This window comes from Oryx dammah, unplaced genomic scaffold (assembly GCF_014754425.2).
Source record: "Oryx dammah isolate SB20612 unplaced genomic scaffold, SCBI_Odam_1.1 HiC_scaffold_8, whole genome shotgun sequence".
Taxonomy (NCBI): Eukaryota; Metazoa; Chordata; class Mammalia; order Artiodactyla; family Bovidae; genus Oryx; species Oryx dammah.
Window position 1 is genome coordinate 9,362,274 of NW_024070192.1, and position 14,452 is coordinate 9,376,725.

The following is a 14,452-nucleotide window of genomic DNA, read 5'->3' on the forward strand; positions in this document are numbered from 1 at the left end:
GTGCTCCTGGCGGGAGGGAGGGCAGGCTGGAGGGCCGGGAAAGGTGTGCCTCTATCTGTACCACGGACCTCGTGGCTTCAAAGCCTTACTTTGCTCAGTGGTTCAGGAGCGAATGTGCTTTGTGGGGAGTCTGGGGGAGAAAATGCTTTAGGGAAGCAAAACTCATGCTTTCTGGGTGCTGCTGGGGACGCCGAGCTTCCTTCCCCAGGGTGCTGGCCTCACGGGCACTCCGATGCTATCTGACCACGTGACCTGACCGCCGAGGCCGCTGCCTGGACACTGCTGAGCACACGCTTTGGGCAGCGGCTAGTCTAGTGGCGGCCACCTGGCCCGTGTAGGGTGGGGACTCCAAGCTGTGCCTCATGCTGGTCCCCGACCCTGAACGGCACACCCAGCGTCCAAGAGCAGGGCCAGGTTTGCAGAAATACAGACACCCGATTAGGCTCACAGAGGTGTGTCTCTGGCATCACCTGAGCAGCCCTTCCTCCTGGTGACTGAAAGACCACCTTTGACTGTCCCAGCAGAGGTGAGTCCACATCCCACTGGAGGCCAGGTAGGCAGCCTGGGGACCTCCCAGGGTTAATCCTCACGACTCTCTGTGCTCAGAAAGCGGGGGCTGCACCTGGGGCTTATCCCCCCAGAGGCTGTTCTGTGGGCTCATCCCTTTCGGGGGTGGCGGGTCTGAGGACAGGACAGTCTTGTGATGGGGTCGGGGGTGAGGCACCTGTTAGCCAGCGAGATCACCCTATTGGTGGCGTCAGCCTCCTGCTGGCACTTGATCTTCTCGGCCGTCGCTTTCTCAAATGCCGACGTCAAGTTGCTCAGGTTGGCGTTGAGTTCCTGGAAAGCCAAGGTGGGAAGGCCCTGAAATTGTGTTGCCCCTGGCTCTCCCGGGAGTAGAGGCAGCTGAGCCCTGGGAGGGCTGAGATCCCCGAGGGGCCTGAGGGCCACAAGCATGGCCGAGGCAGGCGGCCTCGGGGGTATTCTGGGCCCCACATCAGATGCTCAGTAATTCACAGGGGTGGCCAGGCCAACCCCTCTCAGGCGGAGACGGTGGCTGGCCGGGCCTGCAGGCCGCACTCACAGCAATCTTGTTCTTGATGCGGGAGAGCTTCTCCTGGGCCTCGGCCAGCTCGGCATTGGCCTCCTCCAGGGCCTGCCTCTTGGGGGCCACATCGCAGTAGACCTCGTAGAAGCGGACGATGTTAATGCACCAGGAGCACAGGCCCGCGGCAGCCGTGGACTTGGAGCGGATGAACTCGGGGTCAAAGGTCGGGTTGCCTTGGTAGGGCCTGGGGAGTGAGCGACAGCGGGCTGGGGACACAGGCTCCCGCCACCCTGCACCTGCCACCTCTACTCCCGCATCTGTCTGTGACTCCGGCGCCCATTACGAGCCGTAGGAGGAGCAGAACATTTAACATACTGTCTTCTGGTGTCTTAATGATCACAGAAAGAAGACAAGACCGAAACTCAGAACTCTGGCCTCTGGAGTGGATTTAAGGGTACGAAAGGGAAAAAAGTGAAAGTCGCTCAGTCGTGTCCGACTCTTTGCGACCCCATGGACTGTACAGTCCATGGAATTCTCCAGGCCAGAATACTGGAGTGGGTAGCCTTTCCGGTCCCAACCCAAGGATTGAACCCAGGTCTCCTGCACTGCAGGCAGATTCTTCACCAGCTGAGCCACAAGGGAAGCCCGAGAAGACTGGAGTGGGTAGCCTATCCCTTCTACAGCGGACCTTCCCGACCCAGGAATTGAACCAGGGTCTCCTGTGTTGGAGGAGGATTCTTTACCAACTGAGCTATCAGGGAAGCTTATGAAAGGGAAAAGTAGTAGTGATATCAAGATGAAGAAAAGCTGCTTTCCTGCCCTGCCCCCCCCCCTTAACTCTCTGTTCCCTGCTGCCTCCGTAGCTGGTCTCACTTTCATTCTGCAACCACTCCGGCCCTCGACAAGAAAACGTATTCAGGGGTTGGCAACTTGCCCAGATTTATGCCAACAGGAAGTGTTGGAACCAGTGCCCAGCATCACAGGTGAGGCTAAGGGTCTACAGGTAAGACTTCAAAGAGGTGACGTTACAGGGGTTATCTCACAAAAGTGATGAGGAACCGTGCCCGCAGATGCAGTTGAGAAGCTCTAGAAACTAGTGTTTTTAAAATAATGGCGACATCATTGAGCGTTAACGGACTGAGATTTCTGCAGAAGGAATTCTGAATGGATGATTCAAAAATCATAACTGAAGTGTGATTTGAGCTTAGGTGGGGAACACAGCCCATCACCTCCTCTATCTGGCATTTTTTACACTCTGTTTAGGCAGTGGGTCTGCATCTGTTAAGCACACTCCAGACAGCATGGGGAGGTGGCAGTTGCGAAGTTTGCTGGGTGACAAGGAGAAGACATTTATCATGGCACTATTTATGATGGCAGAAACGGAGACAGCCTAGACCCTCAACAGCGCAGGTATAGTTAAGTAAATTACAATTCATCTGTGGTTAAAAAAAAAAAAATGAAACAGATCAAGTGTTTTGACAAGATAGGGAAAAGATTTTTTTCTCCTGCAATGTTAAGTAAAAAATAAAAAGCAGAACAGATAATTGCATATATACAGTATTCTTTCAATTACCGGGGGAAAATCTAGAAAAAAGACTGAAAGGAAACATGCCAGATGTTAACACAGACCGCTTCCTGGAGGCGAGTCTGGAAGTGTTTCTCTTGAACTTCACACTAGTCCTTAGTCATCAGATGCTTTTCATTCGTCCAGCTCTCTTCTGATACAGATGGAACTGAGAGGCTGGGGTCTCACCTGGGGTCACTGGGGTCATGGGAAGTCCTCCCTTTCTCGCTTGGGGTCAGGTCAGCTTGGCCCTGAAATTGGTTTTGGGGGGATGGCTAGGCACAGAGTGCTCACAAGTCACTTCAGTCGTGTCTGACTCTTTGTGACCCCGTGGACTGTTGCCTCCAGGCTCCTCTGTCTGTGGGATTCTCCAGGCAAGAATACTGGAGTGGATTGCCATGCCCTCCTCCACGGGATCTTCCTGGCCCAAGGATCGAACCTGCGTCTTTAATGTCTCCTGCACTGGCAGGAGAGGTTCTTTGCCGCTAGTGCTACCTGGGAAGTCTGCTCACAAGTGCAGTGCTCACCAATGCTCGTGCTACTGGATTTACGGGGCAAGATGCAGAAGTGCCCACTCCACACACCCTTTCCAAGTCCCACCTCAAGACGGACTAGGACCTGGGGCCCTTTGCTGCAGTGACTGCACCTGGACAAACGTCTCCTTGAGCAACAAGTGCAAAGAAACTATAAGGGACTAAAAATAACTACATGCATGCACAGCTGGGACAAATTATGAACAAGATACAAAAAGGCTAAAACTCACTGCTGCTTCTAAAGTGCCAGGAGCCACAGCAGGGTCCTGTGCATGCTCCCTGCACGCAGCACCACCCCTCCGACCCCACCCTCCGATCCACCCCTACCCTCACCCCATTTAAGAAGCCAGATCGACCAAGGCTGGGGAGACAGAGGGTGATGAGGCTCCCCCCGAGCTTGGGATCATGTTTCACCTTGATGCCCTGGTAGCTCAAGTCCAGGTAGATGTACCCAGACTCTTGCCTGCTGGCTTTGGGGTCCCACCTTTTCTGTGCTGCCCAAGACCCTGCCCTGCCCCCAGCAAGCACAGGCTTCCCTTGGGACCACGCAGTGTGCAGCCAGGGACAGGCGGGAGAAGGTTCGCGACCACACAGGGCCTGAACGTGATGTGTTCCTGACAAGATGAGACCTGGGCAGACCCCATGGGGGCGGCCGAGTGCCAACTCACTTGAATGCTTTCAGGCAGGCCTCAGGGATGTGCTCCTTGTCAAACTTTTTCAAGGAGTCCAGGAAGGTGTCCACTTTGCCCATCATGATTTTCGCAGCTTTCCAGCTCTTGTCCTTGGGGATCTTGCCCCCAGGTGCGGTCAGAATCATCACAGCGGCCGTGACATTGACCACGGCATCCGGGGGGGACCCGAAGGACTTCAGCTCTGTCAGGTTGTTCTGCAGAGACAGGTGGGTGGACCTGAGTGGGGATTCAGCCCTCAACAGGGCCGGGAGGCCCCCGGCAGTGACCCCATGGCATCTCCTCTCAGCTCAGAGGTCCTGGGCCCTGATTCTTCCTCCTCCTCCTGCCCTCACCTTGTTCAGGGTGTCAAGGGCCTCTTGCGCGGCCAGCAGGGCTGGCTCTGCCTTGGCCAGGTCCGTTTCACAGGCCTTTTGTTTCTCGGTGACATTCTGGAAGGAAGCCAGATGGAAAAGATGGGTGCTGGGGTCCATGTGGATGGCGCGTGTGAAGGGGGGCGCTAAAGGGTGGTGAGGAGGGGTGAGGAGGGGCGCTCCCCTCTGCTCTCACTCTCTGGGTCACCATCTAGAGCCCACCTTCCTGCCCCCCCAATGTCTGCTGGCTCCTTTGCCCCAAAACACTAAGGTCAGAAGGCCCTGGGCCGTCAGCTGACCTGGGAGTCCAGAAGGGGAACACTGCCTTCTCTTGGCTCCAGCTTCCAGGCCCAGAGGAGAAACCTGGGGCCATGCAGGCCACCCCGCAGGGCTTTGAGGCCTCGTCTCTTGGTGCCATTGTGGAATCCCTCCAGATTGGGCCAGTTTCGGAGGTGCAGGCCATCCTCCTCTTAAAGTGGGGACACCCTTATTCACACATCCATTCATTCATTCATGCATGCATGCGTTCACTTGTTGGGCCGGGAAGAACCTCTCTGAGCTTCCAGGCACCAGAGAGATTGGGAGAAGCTTCCTATCAATCAACCAGGACCTGAGTGACAGCAGAGGGGGACGAAGAAGGCCGTGGGGGTTGGGAGCTGTGCTGGGCACGGGGGAGGGTGGACAGAAGGAAGAGGGTCCCTCTGCAAAGAACCTCCCAGAGAAGCCCACCCTGTGCCCGACTTCAGGGAACAGGGCGTGGAAGGCACTGACTTGGCCGGCGGTGCTGGAAGCGGCCCCCAGCCTCCCTGGAGAACGCCTGGGTGGGCCCTTTTGGGATCAGGGGTTGGGGTGGGGTGGGCGCCCAGACGTTAAGCTGCATGTGAGTATCAAAAGCCAGGTCCCAGGGTTCAGGGTGCAGGTGTGGGCCCTGGCTCGGATCCTGGCTGTATCACTTGCTAATTCTGAGATGTCAGGCACGTTTCCGGCCACCCTAACAGGGCTTTGGTCATGCAGCTGACCTTGAAGGATGGAGGGGAGCTCCTGGGACCCTCCCTCATTCCAGCGCTGGTGGGAAGGATTCAGGCTTCCCCCTCCTGTAGGCCGTGGGAGGAGGCTGACTCAGGCCCTCTCAAGAGACAGCAGACAATTATTGAGGCTCTTAATTTAGACCCTCAGGCAGAGGCATGACTGATGACGCAAAGGGCACACAGACAGGGGCGATGAGAAATCAGCCCGACCACAGGGACCTTCAGCGTGGAGCCCACCAGAGTCGGGGGTGTTGGAACCTCTGGGGGCTCCTGGTGTAGGAAGTCTGAGGCCCAGGGCTCCAAGGCCATCTTCTCAAGCCTTGATGGACTCACATGAGCATGTCCCTCAGATGCAGACCTGGTTCAGCAGAACTGGGGTCTGGGAACCTGCATTTCTTACCAGCTCAGAAGATGCCACTGCAGGGCCCTGGGAGGGCAGCCCTCTGCTGAGCCAGGGGCCTGCGTCTGGGGGAGGTGCCCTCCCTAGAGGGGTCCTGCTGGGTTGCCAGGGCCCACAGGGAGATACTGGTTACTCGGGGAAGGCGCCTGGCCGAGTGGAGCTGCCCCACCGCCTACCTTGTTGATGACCTCCACCTTGATCTCCTCTTCGTCAGCAATGGCTTTCTCCTTGCTGACTTTCTCGGTCTCCACACCCACCACATGGATCAGCTTGTCTGCGTTCTCATTTTTCTGCTTGAGCTCTGCCTCCTGAACCGCCAGCTTGGCTTTTAAATCGTCCACCTGGAGGGGGAGGTGAGGGAGATGGGCAGGCTGGGGTCCCAGCCAGTTGCTTACTGCTCCCTGGGGTGCATTTCTCCGTGCTTTATCAGCTTCTCCAAGGTAAGATTCATTGAGCACCAGCTGTGTACACAGGGTCATCACAAGTATAGGACCCATTCCTGAGGCTTGGGGAGGTGGCAGTCAAGGTGGCCGGGGTGCCTAGGAGTCATGGGGAGGCTGGTGGGGCTGTGAGAGCTGGGGGTCGGGAATGAAATGCTCCCTTGGGTGCTCCGGTGAGGCCCCAAGCGGCTGGGTGGAGGGGGTACTGGGAAGTGGTGAGTGATGGGGTGAGACATCCTTCCCCATCTTGGTGATTTCTACCATCGAGGAAGCCCCTAGGGTGCTGTAACTGCCCTCTCCTGAGCTCATTCACTGTGTCCTAGGACCACTTCCAGAAGGTACATTTGAGGAAAAAGAAACGCCCGCTGGGCCGGGCTCCTCTTTCCTTCCTCTCCAGGGAGGGGGCAGGCCACTCCTCGGCTCCTGTAAGCGCTTTCTTGGACATCCCCCACCACTGTGTGCCCCCCTCAACCCCCATGGGGTGGCCAGACGCGTGTAGCACCGCCTGCGTCAGGGGTCGTTCCCCCCCTGCCCCTTTGGCTGGGAGGCAGGGGCTCGGGGGCTGTTTACCAGGCCCCTTGGGGAGACGCCAACACTGGGCAGTAAAGAGGGAGCCCGGGCTACACCAGGGAAAACACCCAAAACCAGGCAGAAGACTAAACAATCAACGTGGCGTGAAAGTACAGCAGACACAGGTCCGCTGGGGCACGGCAGTGTGAACGGCACCCCAGGGTGGGCCCACCTCCAAGGGCTGCACCCGACGGGGTGAGCAAGCCCCTCCAGACTCGGGGCGCCTCCCTCCCCCAGGATGCGCCTGACGCGGCATCAGCCTCCCGAGAGGATCTGGGACCCACTGTCACGGTCAACACCCTTGCTCTGGTTTACAAGTGGAAGTTTCCTCAAGGCGGGGGTCCCGGTCCCCTTACCAGCATGTCACACATTGGGGGATGGTTCCGGAAGTTCGTCCCATGGCCCAGTTCTCCTCTTACCTGAGAGGCCGTGCTCTGCAGCTTCATCAGCCCGTTCTCCAGCCTCTCGATCTTGGCGACCAGCTCCATCCTCTTCTTGGCCAGCAAGTTCTGGTACAGCTTGATCTGCTCCAGGAAGGTTTTGGGCGTGGTGTAGTTGTAGCGCCTCTCAGTGGCCAGATACACCTTGGACATCTCGTTGACAGTCGTGTGCACGTAGGACATGAAGAGGCTGATGGAGGCCTTGACTTCCGGCTACAAAGACAAGGCAGGCCCCTTCACTCCCCAGTGCCCTGGTGGAAGCGGCCCAGGAGAAGAGGAGGCTGCTGGCCATAGTGGACCATAGGGTGGGTTCCCTTACTTGCCAAGGACGCTGGGTAAGAGGTACCCCCCCTCAGTCTTGGCAGCTCAGGTGCCCAGTGAGGCTCGAGACGACAAGGCCTGCAGGGCTCCCATGGGCAGGGTGACATGGCGCCACCAGGGCACCTTTTCACAGCCGAGGTTATGATTGTTCTGAGTCACACGTTCATATAGTCAACATATTTGAATAACCAGGCAAGTCTGCAAGCATGTATTGGGCATTTCCTGTTGTGGGCCTGGGGGGTTAGTAACTCCTTTCCCAGCCTCCTCTGTCCTGTGTCCATGTCAGGATCACAGCCCTTACCACCTGGGCACCCCCAATCTGCCTGAAGACAAGCACTGGGAGCTTTGCCCCACGAATTGTCTGAGCAACATTTGTACACGCGTGCTAAGTCGCTTCAATTGTGTCTGACTCTTTGCAACCCCATGGACAGCAGCCCGCCAGACTTCTCTGCCCATTGGGATTCTCCAGGCCAAGAATACTGGAGTGGGTTGCCATTTCCTTCTCCAGGGGATCTTCCCCACTCAAGGATCGAACCTGGGTCTCCTCCATTGTAGGCAGATTCCTTACTGAGCTACCAGGGAAGCCCTTCTTTATCACTAGCGCCACCTTGATTTGGGAAGGTATTCATCCAACACGTGTTTCTTTGGCATCTACTTGGCAGCCGTTACTGGTGCCAGGGGTGGAGCCATTCCCTGGTCCTGGGAGGCCCCTGCCTCTGCGTTCACTTGGGGCATGGAGGACACATGGTCAGAGCGGCGTTCCCAGGAACGGCTCATCCCGCAGCTGAACGCTGTAACGGTGCAAGCAGGGAACTGGACCCATCTTTAAAGCCAGGGAGGAGGTTAATTTCAGGCTTATTTTATCCCACTGTATATGTGTTCAAAGTAAATCAGACACAATAACCACGTGGGATTTTTTCCTAGGCTTGTGCTCACTTGCATCAGCTGGGTCAGAGTTTAATGATCATTTCTAGGCCAGCAGTGAACTCAAATGGTGAATGTGGGCACTGTCTTTTGATAAAAGACAGACACTGTAAATGAAACGTAAAAAGTAAAGACGACTTATATTGCTCCGTTGTACTTGTCTTGCCCTATAAAAGGCAGGTTACAGGTGAGGGAGCAGCCCTGGGCAGAGACCCTTGGGCTGAGCTGTGTTGGGACCCAAGGCAGGAGGAGAAAGTGTACACCTGTATACATGTATTAAAGTAAATACAAGCTCTGCAACAGGCTCCCACCAGGGACTATGTTCAAAGCCCGGGTTTCTCCATCTGTTCTCACGTGGGCATCACACCTCCCTGAACCAGCCCTGTGGAGCCCAGAACCACCAGCCAGTTGAAATGACCATTCCCCTGTCAGAGTGACTCAGGGCTGCAAGATCAACAAATGATGGCCTTTGTTTATAAGTTTGATATTTTGAATGTTTCAGCATTGATTTTTAAAAAATACCGCATTAAAACATTGCTGATCTTAGTGAAGTTTTTGGTGCCCACCTAAGTTTTGTACCTGAGGCGAGTGCCTTACCCTAATCCTGTCCCTGGAAGTAAATGATGGTGACCCCTCCCTCCTGGCTCTGTGCCCCGAGACTCACCTGAATCCCCTCCGTGTCCTCAAGGAAGCGCGCGCTGACGGACACCAGGGCGTCCTCTGGCCACTCGTGGAACCAGTTGATGGCCGTGCAGTTGACCACAGCGGGGAATTTTCTTGCTCGCACTCGCAGGATGGAGCCCACAGGGGAGAAACACAGGATCACCTAAAAGAGGACACAGAGGTTGCTCGCTGGGGGACGGCAATGCCAAACGGTGCTGCTTTCGCAGAAATCCCATTTAGAAGGGAAACTGTGTGTGGTGTTTGTCTCCAAGTACAGAGGGTTCTGGGTGAGAAGTGTGCCCGTTGCATGATGTGGGGGTGCAGGGGAGCCCAAGCCCTCCTGAGGTGGCCCTCGCAAAGAGGGAAGGACGGCTGGGTGCCTGAGGGAGTGGGGAGTGGGCATCCATGCTGGGCAGCGAGGACGCAGGTCCCTTTAGCAGGTCTGGTCCTTGCAGGGAGGGAGGTATGGGAAGAGCAGCGCCACCTGGCTGCGGGCGGGGAGGGGAGAGGTCAGCCGTCCTAGTGGACACAGACCAGAAGGGAGAGAAGGACCCAACAAGCACTCAGTCTAATTCCGGTAGCTTAGCCAGCGTCCCCCAAGAGGGAACGTGGAAGGTCAAGGTGAACTAATCTATCTAAACGTGCTCTATGGGGGAGGACGCATACAGAAACCACTTCTCTTCGGCCACAGGGCACTACCAACAGCCCACGTCCACCAGGCAGCCCACTGGAACTCTCCTAAGAGTTTTCTACTTCCTGTGAGAGGCAGAACAGCTCCCAACTCCTCCCCGAGTGAAGACCCAGCCTGGAAGACCCCCCAGAACCCTCCAGGCCCCAGGACCCCCTACCTTCAGGTTCCTGCGCACTTTGTCAATGAAGAACTTCCAGCAGGCCTCCCGGGTGTCTGCCAGGCCGAGGGACTTCACCTGGGGCCGCATGGAGGAGATGATATTCTCCACCTCGTCCTCCATGAACAGCCCCGGGATCTCCCCCGAGGCCAGCAGGTCGTTGATCAGCACCAGAAACTGCTCCTCGGCCACCTGGGAGTCGGTCATCAGGAACACCGAGGGAACGTTCTTCACGGCCGACTTGATATACTGGGCACCAAGGTCGAGCTGGACCCGAGGAAGACACCCTCAGAGGTCTTGCCGAAGCATCTCCCACCACCACCCAGGGCAGGGGGGCACCTGCAGATCGGCCCCGTAAGAAATGGCAGGGTCTGTAGCTGGAGACTTAGGGCCTCGAGGGGAGGAGGCCCACTTGTGGAGGCACCACTCGCCACAGCGCCAAACTGGAAGCATCCTTGGGGTCCCTGGGCTGCTGCCCCTCACTCAGCTTAAAGCATTTCTTCAGAGGGTCCGGCCCAGATCCGGGGGCCACTACTCTGGCCTCGGGAAGAGGGCTCCTAGAAGTCAAAAGCATGCCACTGCCTGGCCTGGGGAGCTGACCCAGTGGGTGGGAGCCCAGCTAAGCCCTCACTCCCACAAGTGCAGGCAGAGTGCTGGCCCACGATGAGGGGCTCGCTCTGTCTCTCCCTTCTCATTGCACCACCCAGCTCCAGTCTTTGTGGGTCGCCGGGGTTCCTGCGGCACCCCCCGCCTACCATCACCCCTGAGCACTCTCTGCTGTTGTCAAGCCATCTTCCACTTTGCCCCAGAACACCAACACATCCTGCCCCTCCTCTGCCCAAATGTCCTTGATGGTATCTTGTTTTCTTGGGACCATGTCCAGGATTTTCCACGAGGCACACGATGGCCCTCAGGCTTGGATTCTGATCCTTCCCCCACCTCCAAGTCTCCGGCTTCTAGTGGGGGCCCATGGCTGTTGGTGTGACTTTATAATATAATTGTGAACGTATCTGTTATACTAACAACATTTACATTTTTAACTTCTTACTGCCACACTATCAGAACAATAATAATACATCTTCTAACTGTTCAGGAGTCTGCTTCCCCTAATAGAATGCAAGGTCCTATAGCTCTGTTTATAGCTGTCCTTACTTCCGAATCTACAGAAGCTACTTAATAAATGATGACAAGAGGTGAGTGCAAAGCTGGCTCGTCAGGGGTGCAGGAGCAGTGAACGGGGACGACACAGATCACAGAGCTGTGGCAGCTCATGCCAGGCAATAAAATAGCAACAGCCACGGGTGGTCCCAGGGTGAGGTAACGGGAACGAAGCCCTCACAAGGGCAAAGAGTATGATGCAATCATGAAGATAAAAGCAATATGATTAAGCTAACAGACTAGAAGCTTTATCAGTGGAGAAAACTCAGTACCGCTACACAGCTCTGGGTGCAAGGATTCTCTCCACTTTGAGAGCACTTGGGGGGGGGTCAGTGAGGACCCGCTCGGCTCAGCTGAGAATCCACACGCTCTGATTCAATCCAGGAGGCAGGACCTACATTATGAAGACCTCATCCTTAAAGCTTGGGTTTAAAAATTAGAGCTGGCTAGTGTTTGATAGAAAGAGCAGCTGTACTGGGGACTCTGACAGGCCGGATGCTCACCTGGAGGCTGCAGTCCCTGGCACAGCCTGAGAGCGGGACTGAGAGCCAGCTGACAATCCCAGTTATCCTTCCTGGGGCCCCAGCCCGCAGACCATCCCGCCCTCTTGCTGAGTTCCCAGGGCGCCAGGCTCTGGTAGGGGTCCAGACCATCCCCCTGCCAAGGCCACCTGGCCAGTGACTGCCTTGCAGCCTTGAGCAGAGAGGCGGGTCCCCTGGGCCAGCCTCGTCCTGGCCCACAGAAGCACCAAGGCAAAGAGAGAGGCACCGTGGGACACGGTCAAATCACTTTCAGCTCTAATCTGAGCGGCGGCCATGATAAGCTCTAGACTAATCATGTTTGACTAGCTCACAGTTCCCCGAGAGAGCAAATTTTCCGGAAAAATAAATCAATAAAAAGCCTCGCCGGCATGTCCTGGGGATGGGAGACCTGTTTGAGCTAATGTTTATTCAATAAATTCAGAGAGCAGCCCTCGCAGAACCCCTGCAGAACCTCGCAGGCAGTGAGACTGCTAGTGAGTACCGGTTCTGAATGACTGAATCTGGAAAACCGGGAAAGACAAGGCGGCAGGCTGCGATGACCAGAGGCAAGAACCCAACCCCCTCACCGCTGCTATCTGAGGGGACTCCAGCTCTCATCTACCGGAAACCCACACTTTCATTTACCTTCGGCACACAGCCGTGGGCCCTGGCCAAATGTGTCCCTGGCCTTTGTCGTCTTGAGATAAAGCCCCTGCCGGTGACCATCCCAGTCTCTGTGTCAGATGCTCCATTTCGGGGAGTGGGAAGGCTCCTCCTCCCCCACCCTCCTCCCACTGCCAAGGGCGGCTTATTGAGAGGCGACGCCCTCACCTTGAGGTCTGGGATCCCGTAGCCCTTCTTGAGGGTGATCTGGAACACGTCCAGGGCGCTGATGTACGCGGCCAGGCGGGAGAGGCTTTGCTTGCCGCTGCCGCCCACCCCCACCAGCAGGGCGTTGCCCCGCGGGGACTCCAGGATGCGGTTGATCCTGCAGATGTGGGCCACCGCGTCCTCGAACAGCACCTGAAAAGAAGCCGGGCCGGAGAGACCCCAGGTGTCTCACCGGCAGGACGCGCCTCCCTCGCTCGTCCCCTGGCCCCAGCCCCACCGCTGTCCACTCGAACCCCGGGCTCACCAGGTTCATGACCGCGTTGACCTCATTGTAACTGTCCAGGACTTCCACCAGGAGCTTGTTCAGAGGAGCCAGGTCAGTAACCGGCAGGTATTTGGGGTCTCCAATCCCGTGAGCAAAGTGGCAGAAGATGTTTGGTTTGGCGAATAGGAGCTCATCACCGAGATCCTAGACGTCAACGGGGGTGGTGGGGGGGAAGATGCTGTTCTGTTGGCTACCACGGGCTCACGGAGCCCAAGCAGCAGCCCCGGGATCTTGCCTGACGGCCTCAGGAGGCCAGGTCATGTCTGCTGGGGCCCACACTGATGCTGCCAGGGGCCCTGCAAACTGCTGGGCAAAAGCTCCTGGTCTGTGTCCCAAAGGGAATGAACAGTCCAGAAAAACGATTCTACCATGCAAACCCCAGACCCACCAGCAGAGCGTGTTACCCAGAGCAGAGCTGTCTCTGCCCGGCGGCTGGAGGGAGAGGTCTTCAGCTCCTGACCTGCTGAGAGCGCCTCTCCTCCTCGCTTGGGCCACACCCACGTGGCAGAGCCATCTCGTGGGACCCAACGTGGTCCTTCCCATCCCCATCCCAGGGCCCTTGCAAGGAGGCGAGGATTGTTGGGGGCCCCTACTCTCTCTGCCCCTCAGAACCTTCCTGGGCTTGGCAGGGCGGCCTGGTGGCCTGACTCACGTCAAAGAACTTCTTGGTGGAAGTGATGGTGACCCTGCGCAGCGTGTCCTGGTCCTTCTCATCCACCATCTTGTCGCCGTACACGCGTTCGGCCTCGTGCAGCCAGAGGCGGACGAGGTCCAGTGGGAATTTCAGGATCTCTGCGGTGGAGAACAGGAGCCCCTGCCCCAGACGTGGGATGGTCAGCATCCTTAGGTGTGTTGGGAGGCAAGCCAAGTGCCGCACACGGATCAAACGAGAATAGTGGCTGCTTTCCCAGGAAGTGATACGGTAGAGTGGGACAGTAGCCACTTGGGGCCCAGGAAACTAGAGACTGCCAAGGTCACAAGTCCTGGAGGCTGGAGCGGGTGTCTGTGGTCTGAGAGATGATGAGGGGGATTCTCTTCACCAGACAGGGTTAAGGGCTGCCCCCTCTAATGGGGTGGATGGTGGAGAAAAGGACAAGGGTTCTGATCAGTTGCGAGCCGACTATGGGAGGCCTCGAGGCGGCCGTCAAGCTCAAGCTCTACAGCCAGCCTGCTCGGCCTGGCCTAGCTCAGCTCTTTGCCAACCAAGTGATCTGGAAAGTTCAATGGGTGCTTATTTTCCATGCCCCTGTCCTGGGTTCTGGGAGTGTAGTGATGATGGGATGGACTCTGCCTTCATGGAGCTCTCCTTGTAGCGGGGAGACAGAACCAGACAAAGTCACAAGGTATCGCCTGTTGTGATGTGTGCTGTGACATACACGGGGACGGTGGGACAGGGTGTGTGGGTAGGAGAAGGGGCCTCTCAGGGGCACGACGTTTGAGCTGACACTTGAGATGGGAGGAGATGGGCGAGACTTAACCTCCCTGAGCCTTGGACTCCACATCTGCAAAAATGGGGATATCTGAGCATTATGTGTTGTTTGGAGGAGGAAATGGGGATGTAAGTGGCCAAACCCAGTGGCTAGTTCAGTCTATCCATAAGAGGAACTATCACCACCATCAAGTCTCACACTGTCCCCACTCCCACCCTCACATCGCCACCACTATCACCATTACTACCATTATCATCATCATCACCATGACTCCTGCCATGATCATCACCCCTATCATCACCAGCACCACCATCATCACTACCAGCATGGTCACCATCAGCACCACCATCACCATAGTTACCATCA

The 14,452-nt window shown here is 56.7% G+C and overlaps 1 protein-coding gene across 1 annotated transcript in view; it reads right to left on the minus strand.

Moving 5' to 3' along the window:
• DNAH17 (dynein axonemal heavy chain 17) overlaps positions 1 to 14,452 on the minus strand; it is a 94,108-nt gene that overhangs the window by 20,828 nt on the left and 58,828 nt on the right. The window contains exons 51-61 of the mRNA XM_040244698.1: positions 13,309 to 13,470; positions 12,636 to 12,800; positions 12,332 to 12,523; positions 9,822 to 10,088; positions 8,975 to 9,136; positions 7,045 to 7,278; positions 5,792 to 5,956; positions 4,170 to 4,265; positions 3,814 to 4,031; positions 1,085 to 1,292; positions 725 to 840 (exon numbers count right to left, since the gene is read on the minus strand). Coding sequence (XP_040100632.1) covers positions 725 to 840; positions 1,085 to 1,292; positions 3,814 to 4,031; positions 4,170 to 4,265; positions 5,792 to 5,956; positions 7,045 to 7,278; positions 8,975 to 9,136; positions 9,822 to 10,088; positions 12,332 to 12,523; positions 12,636 to 12,800; positions 13,309 to 13,470 — 1,985 coding nt within the window. The remainder of the gene's footprint in view (positions 1 to 724; positions 841 to 1,084; positions 1,293 to 3,813; positions 4,032 to 4,169; positions 4,266 to 5,791; positions 5,957 to 7,044; positions 7,279 to 8,974; positions 9,137 to 9,821; positions 10,089 to 12,331; positions 12,524 to 12,635; positions 12,801 to 13,308; positions 13,471 to 14,452) is intronic.